Source organism: Bufo gargarizans, chromosome 5 (genome assembly GCF_014858855.1).
Source record: "Bufo gargarizans isolate SCDJY-AF-19 chromosome 5, ASM1485885v1, whole genome shotgun sequence".
NCBI lineage: Eukaryota > Metazoa > Chordata > Amphibia > Anura > Bufonidae > Bufo > Bufo gargarizans.
Genome location: NC_058084.1, coordinates 335723988 through 335737589, shown reverse-complemented (window position 1 = coordinate 335737589; position 13602 = coordinate 335723988). Strand labels below are relative to the sequence as shown.

The window sequence follows — 13602 nt, the reverse complement described above, 5'->3', positions numbered from 1 at the left end:
GCCGCAAGTGTGAAAGTAGCCTTAATATAAGGCCAAAACATATCATATAAAATACATAATAATACAAAACGATGTATAGTAATTGTAGATACTGCGTTGGCATGTCCCATGCATATAAACGCTGGTGTGTGTTGCAGTATCTTTTTTCCTCCATTTTATTGTACAAAAATTGGGGAACCACATTTTTGTTGTATTCACTGTTTGCCATTTCAAAATCACATAACAGACGCAAACATAATATAGAATATACATATATATATATATATATATATATATATATATATATAAAATCTGTAAAAAAAAAAAAAACTAGGCATGTTGACTACTCGGTTGCCTGATCCTAAACAGTACAACGAGCGGTACTTGAGATCCAGACCTGATTTCTTTAGTAAGTTCTGATCGCATTCCTGGGTGGTCTGAATCCTAATAACAGTAATATCTCAGACATTTGGTAACGCTCTCCCATCACATTTTACCAGCAGAATAGATTATTTAGACATTAATGGGTATATACAAGGATTCTAAATTGTTCGTAAAATGGAGCTGACCATCTAAGACTGCTGTCACCTCCGCGAAACAAGCAGGTCACGTCAGGATATAATGTATTTTTGCCCTTTCTCTTCTATTTTTAAAGCGCTTTCATTACAAGAAGGCAGCCTAATAATGACAGGAGATTATTGCATATTAAAATGTACTCGGCAGGAATGTCTGCCTGTAACAGGGCGCAATTGTAACGGCTGGGAGTAGCTCTGCTTTGTGCTTCAAGCGACCACTAGTTGGTACACATAAACATTTCTATCAGGTAAGAAAGCCATCTGACTGTTCCCATCGTACATACAAATATAGAACATGACCATAAAAAGTCAGAGAGCAGGTCCTCTGCACAGTAACGTATTACAGTTGCTGCGGGATTGGTATGCCAGCTGGAATTATAAGAACAGCACAAGTTCACTTCACAATATATGCAGGACGCAGGTGGAAGGGGGGCTCCCAGAGAGGCGCACAGAGGAGAATAAGCAGGAATCAATGCATGAGAATAATGCTGCAAAACAATACATTCAATGGACGGGAGATTGTAGGCCAGGGGTGTTGCTAGGGTCTCAAAAGATCTGGGGCCCAAACCCCAATGACTATGGCCCAGTTCTCTAAGTCGTCCCCCCTTCCCCCCACAAACCGCATTTTGCTGTACTTGCTATACAGCAGCACATACCTGTCAGATGCAGAGCCTCCCAGTTGACGTAAGAAAAAGGAGCCCCCCCCCCCATAGTAATAGTGCTTCTCATAGTCCCACCAATAGTAAATCCCTTCTAGAATGCCCTCATTAGTAATACTGCCCCCTTCAGTGATAATGCTCCATAAGAATGCCCCCATTAGTAATACTGCCCCCTACAGTGCCCCCAACCGTGATAATGCTCCCCAAAAGTGCCTCCATTAGTAGAAGAGCCCTCCAGTATTAATAATACCCTCACAGAGCCCCCAGTAGAAATAAGGCCCCCAATTGTTACCCCAGTGGTAGCTCTCTACAGAACACTCAGTAGTAATAAGGCCCCCCTAGTGCTCTTAGTAGAAATAAGGCAGATCTATAAGTCCCTTCTATAGAGCCCCCAGTAGTAATAAGAATGCCTATAATGTCCTCTGTATTTAAAATGCCCTTACAGTGCCCGCAGTATTTACACTGCCCCCTACTGTTATAATGCTCACCATAAAGTGCCCCCAGTATTTATAATGTCCCCTGCAGTGCCCCTGTAGTTATATTCCTTCCTCCACCAAACAGTCCCATGTAAATAACTTCACATCATCTCTCCTGACCCTCCAAAATACAGCATAGAAGAGAAGACCAGCACTTACTGTATAGATGCGCTTAAAAAAAATATAAGCGCATCTATACAGTGAGTGCCGGTCTTCTCTTCTATGCTGATCTGTGGGACGCCGACCCTAGACACCTGCACCATGCCAATTACAAGGACGGAGTGCTGACTGTTATTTTCTGTATCCCTCCAAAATACAGTCCCATGTAAATAACATCATCCCCCTCCCTTCAGCACCTCCAATATATAGTTCGATGTAAATAGAGTCCCATGTAAATAACATCACACCATCTCTCCAGCCCCCTCCAATATAAAGTCCCATGTAAATAACATCCCTGTCTATCTACAGTCCCCTTCAAAATACAGTCCCATGTAAATAACATCACCTCCTCCCCAGCAGCCTTCAACATACAGTCCCAAGTAAGTAATATCCCCCCCTCCCTAGTCACCTCCAACATGCAATACCATGTAAACATCACCCCCTCAACATTCAGTCCCATATAAATAAAATCATCCCCCCCACCCGCCACCTTCAACATACAGTCCCATGTAAATAACATCACTCCCTCAACATTCAGTCCCATGTACATAACATCACTCCCTCCCTCAGACCCCTGTAACATTCAGTCCCATATAAATAACATTGTTCCCTCCCACAGCCGCCATCAACATACAGTCCCATGTAAATAAGATGACTCCCTCCCACAGCTGCCTCCAACATACAGTCCCATGTAAATAACATCACCCTGCCCCAGCCCCTCCAACATTCAGTCCCATGTAAATAACATCACTCCCTCCCAAGGTCGCAATCAACATACGGTCCAATGTAAATAACATCACTCCCTCCCTCAGTCCCCTCCAACATACAGTCCCATGTAAATAACATCACTCCCTCCTATAGCCACCATCAACATACAGTCCCATGTAAATAACATGACCCCCTCCCCAGCCACCTCCAACACACAGTTCCATGTAAATAACACCCCTCCCTTCAGCCCTAACATACAGTCCCAGTTAAAAAAAAACAACTCCCAGCATTGATCTGCCTCTCCCTTCACACTTACCTCTCCTGATGTAGCAGACATTACTATAGCTTCTTCTCCCAGGTCTTCTCCTCTTCACTGCTGTCCTCTCCTGTACTGGTCACTTGATGGTGACATCATCACAGGTCCTTCTCAACCACTGTCTGTTTTACTGGTCTGATGTCATCACAGGTCCTTCAGCTCTTCCAGTGCATTAGATTCAATTGTATTGCCGTCCTGAGGATGGAGGACATTCGGGGCCTAGGACAAACATCAGGGGCCCAGGCCTCGAATGTTTTAACCTAACAACGCCCCTGCTGTAGGTACATGTTGCATGGTGTTTGCACATCAAGTGTTAGGGTACGGCCACAGGTCAGGTTTTCTGCGTGCAGTTTTGAAAGCAGTTTTGTATAGTCCTTCTAATTTCATAGTACACAAAAACTAAGGCAGGCCATCTCTATGGACAGACGAGGGATGCCACTGCCCGGGGTGCCAGCCCTTTAACTGGGGGTGTCTGGCCGACAGGTTCCCTTTAGCGATCGCACAGGGTGCTCATCCAGCTTTCAGTCCTATCATAAAGAGCTGTGCGACCGTTCAAACCTTTGATACAGCATATGTGGCGTGATGATGTCTACGCAGCCTGGCCCTGTCAATCAGAGTGCAGAGGGCCTAGCAGTTGCAGAGAAAGCAAAGACTCTAGGTGTAATGGCAATGCCCCCGTTGCTCCTAGAGGCTCATTTGCATATATTAAAACATTTTTCTCAGCAGTGCTGGCACATCTGAACATGGGACCAACACATGCAACAGATCAGCCAGTTTCATAGGTACAAATCTGCTGACTGGACCAGCTTTGTTTTTGCGTTTCCATGTTTTCCTCCCCAACCTTCCAAGAGCCATAACTTTTTACATTTTTTGTTCACATACAGTATGAGGGCTTATTCTTTGTATTTTTTTAATGGCACCATTTAATTAACCACAGCTTGTATTGGAAAACAGGAAAAAAATCTTTAAGTGAAAAAAAATGGACATCCAACACTTTTATGGCATTGGCGGTGCGCTAAAAATGACATGATGCCCTTATTCTGCTGGTACAATTACGGTGATACCAAAGTTATATAATTGTGTTTTACTACTTAAAAAATAAAAAACCTTTAAGAATTTTTTTATTTATTTGCATTGCCATATTCTGACAACCATAACATGAGTATTTTTCCATATACAGAGCTGTATGAGGGCTTATTTTTTGCGGGATGAGCTGTACATATTAGGCTACTTTCACACTAGCGTTCGGGGCTCCGCTTGCGAGTTCCGTTTGAAGGCTCTCACAAGCGGTCCCGAACGCATCCATCCAGCCCTAATGCATTCTGAGTGGATGCGGATCCGCTCAGAATGCATCAGTCTGGCACAGTTTGGCCTCCGCTCCGCTCAGCAGGCGGACACCCGAACGCTGCTTGCAGCGTTCGGATGTCCGTCTGGCCGTGCGGAGGCAAACGGATCCGTCCAGAGTTACAATGTAAGTCAATGGGGACGGATCCGTTTGAAGTTGACACTATATGGCTCAATTTTCAAACGGATCCGTCCCCCATTGACTTTCAATGTAAAGTCTGGACGGATCCGTCTGAGCAACATTTCACAAGTGTGAAAGTAGCCTACTTGATACTATTTTGGAATGCATACAACGTTTTGTTTACTTTATAGTCCAAATTATTTTTTTTAGGGGGGTAAATGTGACCAAAAAACAGCACTGGACTGGAGGACCACCCTCTTAGCGAATTAGGACATCCTGTAAGTGAACATATGCTTTAAAATCTTTTTTTGTTTTTTACCTTACTAAGTTTACTTGAACATATATGAGGTTAAAAAAAATAATAAAATGTATGAAAAGACATGGAAAGAGGTTAATAAGTTTTATTACAATGTGGAGTCATCTACTCAAACCCTCAGTTATTGTACTTTCACTGTGACAGGAGCAGAATTCATAACTTTTGTGGATGAAGCAGCAGTTACAAAAATGACTCAATGACAAATGGCTGCTATAATCACACATGCAAAGCTCTCATTGTTTGTGGTTATGCTATAAATTATAAATGACAAGACCTCTGTTTCGGAAATGAAGACTCAAACGCCCCTTACTCCTAAACATACTACACAATGTATTAAGAAATTCCAGATCTACTTACACCATCTATTATAGAAACATATGATATGACAAGGTTGTATTTATGGTGTATCATTTATAAGCGTGATATATGTTATGTGTTACTGCTATTATTACAGTATTATCATAGCAACAGAGGTCCATAATGGCCTAATACAAAGGATATAGTATCTGGTATATGCATTCTTTCTAATGAACTCCCAACCTGTGCACATCTGTGTTTCTACCAGATTAAAGGGGTTGTCTGCTTATATATGCATATAAATATATTTGCTTAAATATATTTTCAAAACATATGACACTAATATAGCTTAGTTTTCAATTCTGCTGCTTTCCCAACATCTCTAGTAGTAAGTTGTGTGCAGTACTGTGTGTGCATCCTTTCATATCCATGGGTTATGTGCAGCTATCGCAGGGGAGGCGAGGATGAGCAGAGTGGCAGTGGTAATAGTGATCACAGTTCGCAGTAGTTTGCTCCACCCTGGCGCATCCTAGTGCCATGCAGTGACTGGAGGGCGCACCCTTTCTTTCCTCTTGGCACACTCTGATATTGGGGTGCCCTTGATGGTGAACAGTTAGCAAGGAGCAAGGCAGGAGGCCAGATGCAGTGGCCAGTGGATGGATGGATGGTGGGGTCAATAACTAGGCCTGTTGGTTGTAATTAATAAAATCTTTCTTTACTAAACCAATGATAGGAGCAGTAGTAGTGCAAAGTGCAGCAGAAGGCACAGTGCAGTCTTTCTCCCAATAGCGGTGTATAGTCAGCAACAATGATGGAGGTAGTAGTGCTCTGTGACTCTCTCTCTCTCTCTCTAAAGGACACTTCGCAGTCTTTCCAAAATAACCACAGGCATGCTGTTCTGTTCTTGTTAAAAGGGTTGTCTGAGAATTTAATACTAATGATCTAGCCTCTGGATAGGTCATCAGTATCTGAAAGGTGGGGTCCAACACCCAGGACGCCTGCCGATCAGCTGTTTGAGAAGGCACTGGAGCTCATCTGAGCGCTGCAGCTTAACAAACACAGCGCCATACATTGTGTAGTGGCTGTGCTTGGTATTACACAGTAAAGTCTCTTAAAATGATTGAATATCTTACTGATGTGATCTTACACGGCCTGAACAATTCTGGACCTTCTAAGATGGCTTATCTATTTCTCTCAGGGGTACTCTGGTGGCAAAGTTGCTTCTTTGGCAGCTGAGGGAGATATTTTCTGGTAATGGGCCTAGTCTGCAAGAGCACTCACCTATATCCTTTCTGAATCTCTTCTCATACAAGACTCACTAACTAGCCAGGGGGTGGCCTAAGTCCATCACCCTGTTACCTAAACAGTCCACCAATATTAACTGTCTGTTGGCCAAACACTGCAGTTAGAATCATACAGTGCAGAAAGAAGTGAGTGCTTCAATAATAAATCACAACATTTAACTTGGAAACGTTAAATTAACCCTTTGCAGTAGTCCTCTGGGTTCTCTTGCTTCTCTTATAGCTATGCCCCTGGCCATCAATATCTGATTGGCAGGGGTCTGACACCCTGTATCCCTGCCAATAGGATGCTTAAGAGCAGCTCTGGCAGCAAAAGTTGGCACAGGAACTACACTGTGCATTGTGTAGTTGACAGAACTGGTAACTGCAGCACTGTCCCCATTCACTTCAGTGGGAGCTGTGCTGCAGTAACCAGCTCCATCCACTACACGATGGATTGAGCTGTCTGAACTGAGTTATTGTTCATCTGGTTCATCATGGTATCAGACTCTGATGATCAGATACTGATGATCTATCCAGAAAACCCCTTTAAACAAAGGACATTCTATTAAACATAGTCATATATTTAGTATAGTTAATTTTTTTAATACAAAATATAAGATGAAGTCACCTTGTGTGACATTGAACTGCAGGGCAAATCCCCTTAGTCTCCACTCCGCTGTCTATGAATCTGTGCAAAGCTTCCGTGCCTTAACGGTGACTCAGTGGTTCATTCACAGCTTGACATTACTAAAGCAAACAGTCTAGACAGCTGAATGATAGAATTACCCCTTCTCTCTGGCATTCACACTTATGCTGTCATCTTCATTAGCTTTTCTCATCTCTCTGCATTTTTATAAACTAATGGTTAGTTTTCCTGTTTGGGTTCAACAAAGACTATGTAGATTTAGCCATTCATTTTAGGCAGAACTCAATGAGATCTACTGATCTACGCTGACAATGGCACGTGGGTTTCTTTTTCCCAAACAAAATATACAGCACACATCTAGCATTAAAGGCGATGTTCACATCTGCAATCGTTATTTACTGCCTCATATAAAATAAAAAAATAAGCAACACTGAAATATTCTAGAGATTTATGTCCACAGCTCCTAATCAGTCCTATATGTCTCCACGGTAACAGACTACAAACAAACCTTATGAAATCTGATCCTGCAGTCATACCCCCTCCTTTATCTTGTTAACACACTGAATATGTAAGTACTGTACATACCCTTCAACATTCTTTCAAAAATAAAATAGAGTCTTTGTGGACAACAGGCCCTATTAATTTCAGTCTATTATGTAATATATAACCAAACCTTATGTAGAGCCCACTGACATCAATACTGACCCAAGAGTAATTTACTAATGTACAACATTATATAGGTCTTTGTATGTGATATCTGTACCAACCATCAACAGTCAACAGGAGAGTAATGAAATCCTAATACATTTCTGATTGCAACACACTTAGCCATATCAATGTATCTTACCTCCGAGGGCTGCTGGTGCTGGGAAGCATAAACCAAAAATACTCTTTCAGCTTTAAATGCATTTTCCACTAATGTAGCCTAGAAGAGATAGGAGAAGAAGGTATCAATCAACAGTGCTATTCTGGGTGTAGATCCTTCAATTTCAGGAGACCATTTATGTACATCACATTCCTTTGGTGCACTGATAACAAACTTAATATACCATGAGAATCACAATGTGGCATACAATGCATTCGGAAAATCTTCAGATCCTTTCACATTTTGTTATGCGCGGCCTTGTGCTAAAATAAAATAAATAAATAAATAAATAAAAGTTTTCCCCATCCTTCTTCACTCAGTACCCCATAATGACAAAATGAATTTTAGAAATGTTTGCAAATTTATTAAAAAGTAAAAACTGAAATTTTGCATGCACATCATAAGTATTCAGGCTCTCTGCTATGACACCAGAAATTTAGCTCTGGGTCCTCCCATTTCTATAGATCATCTTTGAGATGTTTCTACACATTTTAGTCCACCTGTGGTAAATTCACTCGACTGGACATGATTTGGAAAGACACACCCCTGTCTATATAAGGTCTCACAATGCAAATCAGAGCAAAAACCAAGTCATGAGGAGGAAGGAACTGCCTGTAGAGCTCAGAGACAGGATTGTGTGGAGGCACAGATCTGGAGAAGGTTAAAAGTTGAAAGTTCTCAAGAGCACAGTGACCTCCATAACTCTTAAATGGTAGAAGTTTGGAGAAACTAGGGCTCTTCCTAGAGTTGTTCACCCCACCAAACTAAGTAATCAGGGGAGAAGGTCCTTGGTAAAAGAAGTGACCAAGAACCCAATAGTCATTCTGGCGGGGCTCCAAAGATCCTGTGTGAAGATGGAGAAACGTCCAGAAGGTGTCACGGAAGGTGTACAGGAAACAAGACAACACAAAATGAACATATGACTCACTGGATCCAAAACTAAGGAACAAAAAGGGAGACCCCTGCATCAGACCTGGCACTCTCCCTGACTGCTCAGCCTATGCGAAAATCCCAATGGTAGATGATCGCATATCCTCGTACCTCGACTGTATAACACCTGAACACCCTATAATAGTGAGGGGACACGACCACCGGCTCCCTACACTAGACACGGAGGGAGTCAGGGTCACCTGGGATCCAGCAAACAGAAAATCACATATAAATGTACAGCACTTATCTTGTAGAAGACCGGAAAATAGGATCAGCATGCACACACACTCCAGGAAGTTGTATAAGCTGCACACTAATGCATTATGGGGAGGAATTTAAAGGGATGCAATCAGTCCAACTACATGACAGTTGAGAGAGGCTAACGAGATGAGGAACTGAAAACCAAAACAAAGAAAAGTCAAGGAGGAGGTTCTGAAAGGCTTCTGTCAGAGTTTCTCAGCTGTCTGGTTGTGACAGTACCCCTCCCTCTACGAGTGGACTCCGGACACTCAAGGCCCACCTTCTCAGGATGGGACCTATGGAAAGCCCTGATGAGACGAGTGGCCTTAATGTCCGTCACTGGGACCCACATCCTCTCCTCAGGACCATAACCCTCCCAATGAACGAGGTACTGGAGGGAACTGCGGACAAGACGAGAATCCACAATCCTAGAGACCTGAAATTCAAGATTCCCATCAACCATAATCGGAGGAGGAGGCAAAGGCGAGGGTACAATGGGTTGAACATAAGGTTTCAATAAGGACTTATGAAAAACATTATGGATCTTCCAAGTCGAGACGGTAGGCAACAGGATTGATGACAGACAGGATTTTGTAAGGCCCAATAAACCTAGGACCCAACTTCCAGGAGGGAACCTTCAATTTGATATTCTTGGTAGACAACCACACCAGATCACCAACATTCAGGTCCGGACCAGGCACACGTCTCTTATCTGCCACACGCTTATATCTCTCCCTCATGCTCTTTAGATTATCCTGAATCTTTTGCCAAATAGATGACAAAGACGAGGAGAATCTGTCCTCATCAGGTAAACCAGAAGACCCCTCTCCCGAGAAAGTCCCAAACTGCGGATGAAACCCATATGCACCAAAAAATGGTGACTTATCAGAGGACTCCTGACGACGGTTATTTAAAGCAAACTCAGCAAGGTACAAAAAAGAACACCAATCCTCCTGATTCTCCGCCCCAAAACAGCGCAGATATGTCTCCAGATTCTGATTGGCGCGCTCTGTCTGGCCATTCGACTGCGGGTGGAAAGCAGAAGAGAATGACAACCGAACCCCCAAGCGAGAACAGAAAGCCTTCCAGAATCTGGAAACAAACTGCGTGCCCCTATCAGAGACTATGTCTGTAGGAATACCATGCAATTTGACAATGTGATCAATAAATGCCTGCGCCAGCGTCTTAGCATTGGGCAAACCAGGAAAAGGGATGAAATGCACCATTTTGCTAAAACGGTCCACCACCACCAGAATCACAGTCTTCCCTGAGGAACGAGGCAGGTCCGTTATGAAGTCCATGGACAGATGTGTCCAAGGACGGGAAGGAATGGGTAAGGGAAGGAGAGGACCTGATGGCCGTGAATGAGGGACTTTGGCACGAGCGCAAGTCTCGCAGGCTGCCACAAAACCCTCAACCGACTTACGAAGCGCAGGCCACCAGAATCTCCGAGCAATGAGATCCACTGTGGCTCTTGCCCCCGGGTGCCCAGCAAGGACCGTATCGTGGTGTTCCTTAAAAATCTTGTGTCTTAAAGCGAGAGGCACAAACAACCTCCCAGGAGGACAAAGATCAGGAGCCTCTGACTGGGCTGCCTGCACCTCTGCCTCCAATTCAGGAAAAAGAGCAGAGACCACCACACCTTCAGCCAAAATGGGACCCGGGTCTTCAAAATTCCCACCTCCCGGAAAACAACGTGACAGGGCATCTGCCTTCACATTCTTAACCCCAGGGCGGAACGTGACAACAAAATTAAACCTTGAAAAGAACAAAGACCATCTGGCCTGTCTCGGGTTCAGACGCTTGGCTGACTCCAAGTAGGCCTGATTTTTATGGTCAGTAAACACGGTAATAGGGTGTCTGGCTCCCTCTAGCCAATGGCGCCATTCCTCAAAAGCCAACTTGATGGCCAACAATTCCCTATCTCCCACATCGTAATTTCTCTCTGCGGAGGAGAGTTTCTTCGAGAAAAAGGCACACGGTCGCCATTTGGCAGGAGAGGAACCCTGAGACAAGACCGCACCCACACGCGCCTCAGAAGCATCAACCTCAACTATGAAGGGTAGAGAAATATCAGGTTGTACCAAGATAGGAGCGGAAGCAAAACTCTCCTTGATATTAGAAAAGGCCTTACGCGCCTCTACCGACCAGGAAGAAAAATCTACCCCCTTTCTGGTCATATCAGTGAGTGGTTTAACAATAGAGGAATAATTCAAAATAAACTTACTGTAATAATTGGCAAAGCCCAAAAAACGCATCAGCGCCTTCTGATTCTCAGGAAGCTCCCACTCAAGCACAGTGCGGACCTTCTCGGGGTCCATGCGAAAACCAGAAGCGGAGAGAAGAAACCCCAGAAATTGAATTTCTGGAACCGCAAACACACATTTTTCCAGTTTCGCGTATAATTTATTCTCCCGCAGGATGAGCAAGACCTGACATAAGTGTTCCTTATGAGTTTTTAAATCAGGAGAAAAAATCTAAATGTCATCCAAATACAGTAATACAAATTTTCCCATTAAATGATAAAAAATGCTGTTCACGAAATGCTGAAATACGGCTGGGGCATTTATCAAACCAAAAGGCATAACCAAATTCTCAAAATGGCCCTCAGGGGTATTGAAGGCCGTCTTCCATTCGTCTCCTTCTCTGACCCTGACCAGGTTGTTTGCCCCTCTTAGATCTAATTTGGAAAAGACTTTAGCCCCAACAATCTGGTTAAACAGGTCCGGGATCAGAGGAAGCGGATAAGGGTCACGAATAGTGATACTGTTCAGCTCCCTGAAATCGAGACAAGGTCTTAAAGAACCATCTTTTTTCTTAACAAAGAAAAAACCGGCGGCAACAGGTGACTTCGAGGGTCGTATGTGTCCTTTTCTCAGACTCTCCGAGATATAAGCACGCATAGCGACCCTTTCAGGTTGAGAAAGATTGTATAAACGAGATTTAGGCAGCTTGGCGCCTGTGATGAGATTAATAGGGCAATCGTACTCCCTGTGCGGGGGCAAATCCTGAACTCCACTCTCAGAGAAGACATCCGAAAATTCAGAGAGAAAAGGTGGTACAGTCTTAGTAGAAACCTCAGAAACAGATGTCGTGAGGCAATTCTCTCTGCAAAAGTCACTCCAACCATTTATTTGCCTCGCTTGCCAATCAATGGTGGGGTTATGTTTAGTGAGCCAGGGTAGCCCCAACACAAGAGGAGTAAGTAATCCGCTAAGGACGAAACATGACACATCCTCAACATGAGCATCACTCACAATTAAACAAATATCGTGAACTATGCCCTTTAATGATTTCTGAGAAAGTGGAGCGGAATCAATAGAAAAAACAGGAATATCCTTTCCCAAAGTGCACACCTGGAAACCATGAGTTATCGCAAAATGATTATCAATGAGATTGACAGCTGCTCCACTATCTACAAAAATCTCACAAAAAATATTATTGCTCTCTAGCGCCACCCTGGCAGGCAGGACAAAACGGGAACTACAAGCAAACGGAAAACCTTCAATTTCCGCCTCAACCCTGCCAATAGTAACAGATGGAACATTTTTAAAAGATTTTTTCCTTTTTGTTTCTTTATTACTCCCAGAAAACTGCCTGAATCTCCTAGAGGGACAAACATTTGCCAAATGATTTATACCTCCACAACAAAAACAAACCTTCCCATGCGGGCTGAATCTTCTATTGTCAGAGGCAATCAACCCCAGCTGCATGGGCTCCTGCTCAGAAGGGGCTGACAGCGACTGAGACCCCTGCGCACAGAATGAGACCGCTGCACTGTCCTGGGACTGAGTATGACAGGAAGGAGAGCTCTCTCCTCTCTCTCTAAGACGCCTGTCAATACGAACGGCCTGAGACATAGCAGAGTCCAAGAAGATAGGCCTCTCATGAAAGGCAAATGCATCTTTCAATCCCTCTGAAAGACCATGGCAAAATTGACTTCGGAGTGCAGCATCATTCCAACCAGTATCAGCTGCCCATCTCTGAAATTCTGAGCAGTATATCTCTGCGGATTGTTTACCCTGGCATAACAGACGTAGTCTAGACTCAGCCAAAGCAACACGATCCGGATCATCATATATCTGACCCAGGGCTAAAAAGAATTCATCCACTGAACGGAGGGGCCGTGCCCCCACCAGCAGCGAAAAGGCCCACGACTGAGCGTTACCCCTGAGCAGCGATATAATGATCCCCATCCTCCGTTCCTCATCACCAGAGGAATGGGGAAGAAGGCGAAAATGGAGTTTGCAAGCCTCTCTGAAACGCACAAAATTCTCACTACCCCCGGAGAACGTATCCGGGAGCGAGATCTTAGACTCAGAACAAACTCCATGAACGCAAGCTGAACCGGTCACTAGAAACTGAGAAAGAGGCTTACGGAGATCAGCTACCTCCAATGAAAGACCCTGGAAGCGTTCAGACAAAAGTGAAACCGGATCCATGCTTGAGACGGTTTTGGCGGCTTATAATGTCACGGAAGGTGTACAGGAAACAAGACAACACAAAATGAACATATGACTCACTGGATCCAAAACTAAGGAACAAAAAGGGAGACCCCTGCATCAGACCTGGCACTCTCCCTGACTGCTCAGCCTATGCGAAAATCCCAATGGTAGATGATCGCATATCCTCGTACCTCGACTGTATAACACCTGAACACCCTATAATAGTGAGGGGACACGACCACC

The 13602-nt window shown here is 43.9% G+C and overlaps 1 protein-coding gene across 1 annotated transcript in view; it reads right to left on the bottom strand.

Annotated features, from left to right (window-relative positions):
* CAP2 (cyclase associated actin cytoskeleton regulatory protein 2) overlaps positions 1–13602 on the bottom strand; it is a 114701-nt gene that overhangs the window by 65461 nt on the left and 35638 nt on the right. Inside the window, exon 4 of the mRNA XM_044293417.1 lies at positions 7727–7804. Coding sequence (XP_044149352.1) covers positions 7727–7804 — 78 coding nt within the window. The remainder of the gene's footprint in view (positions 1–7726; positions 7805–13602) is intronic.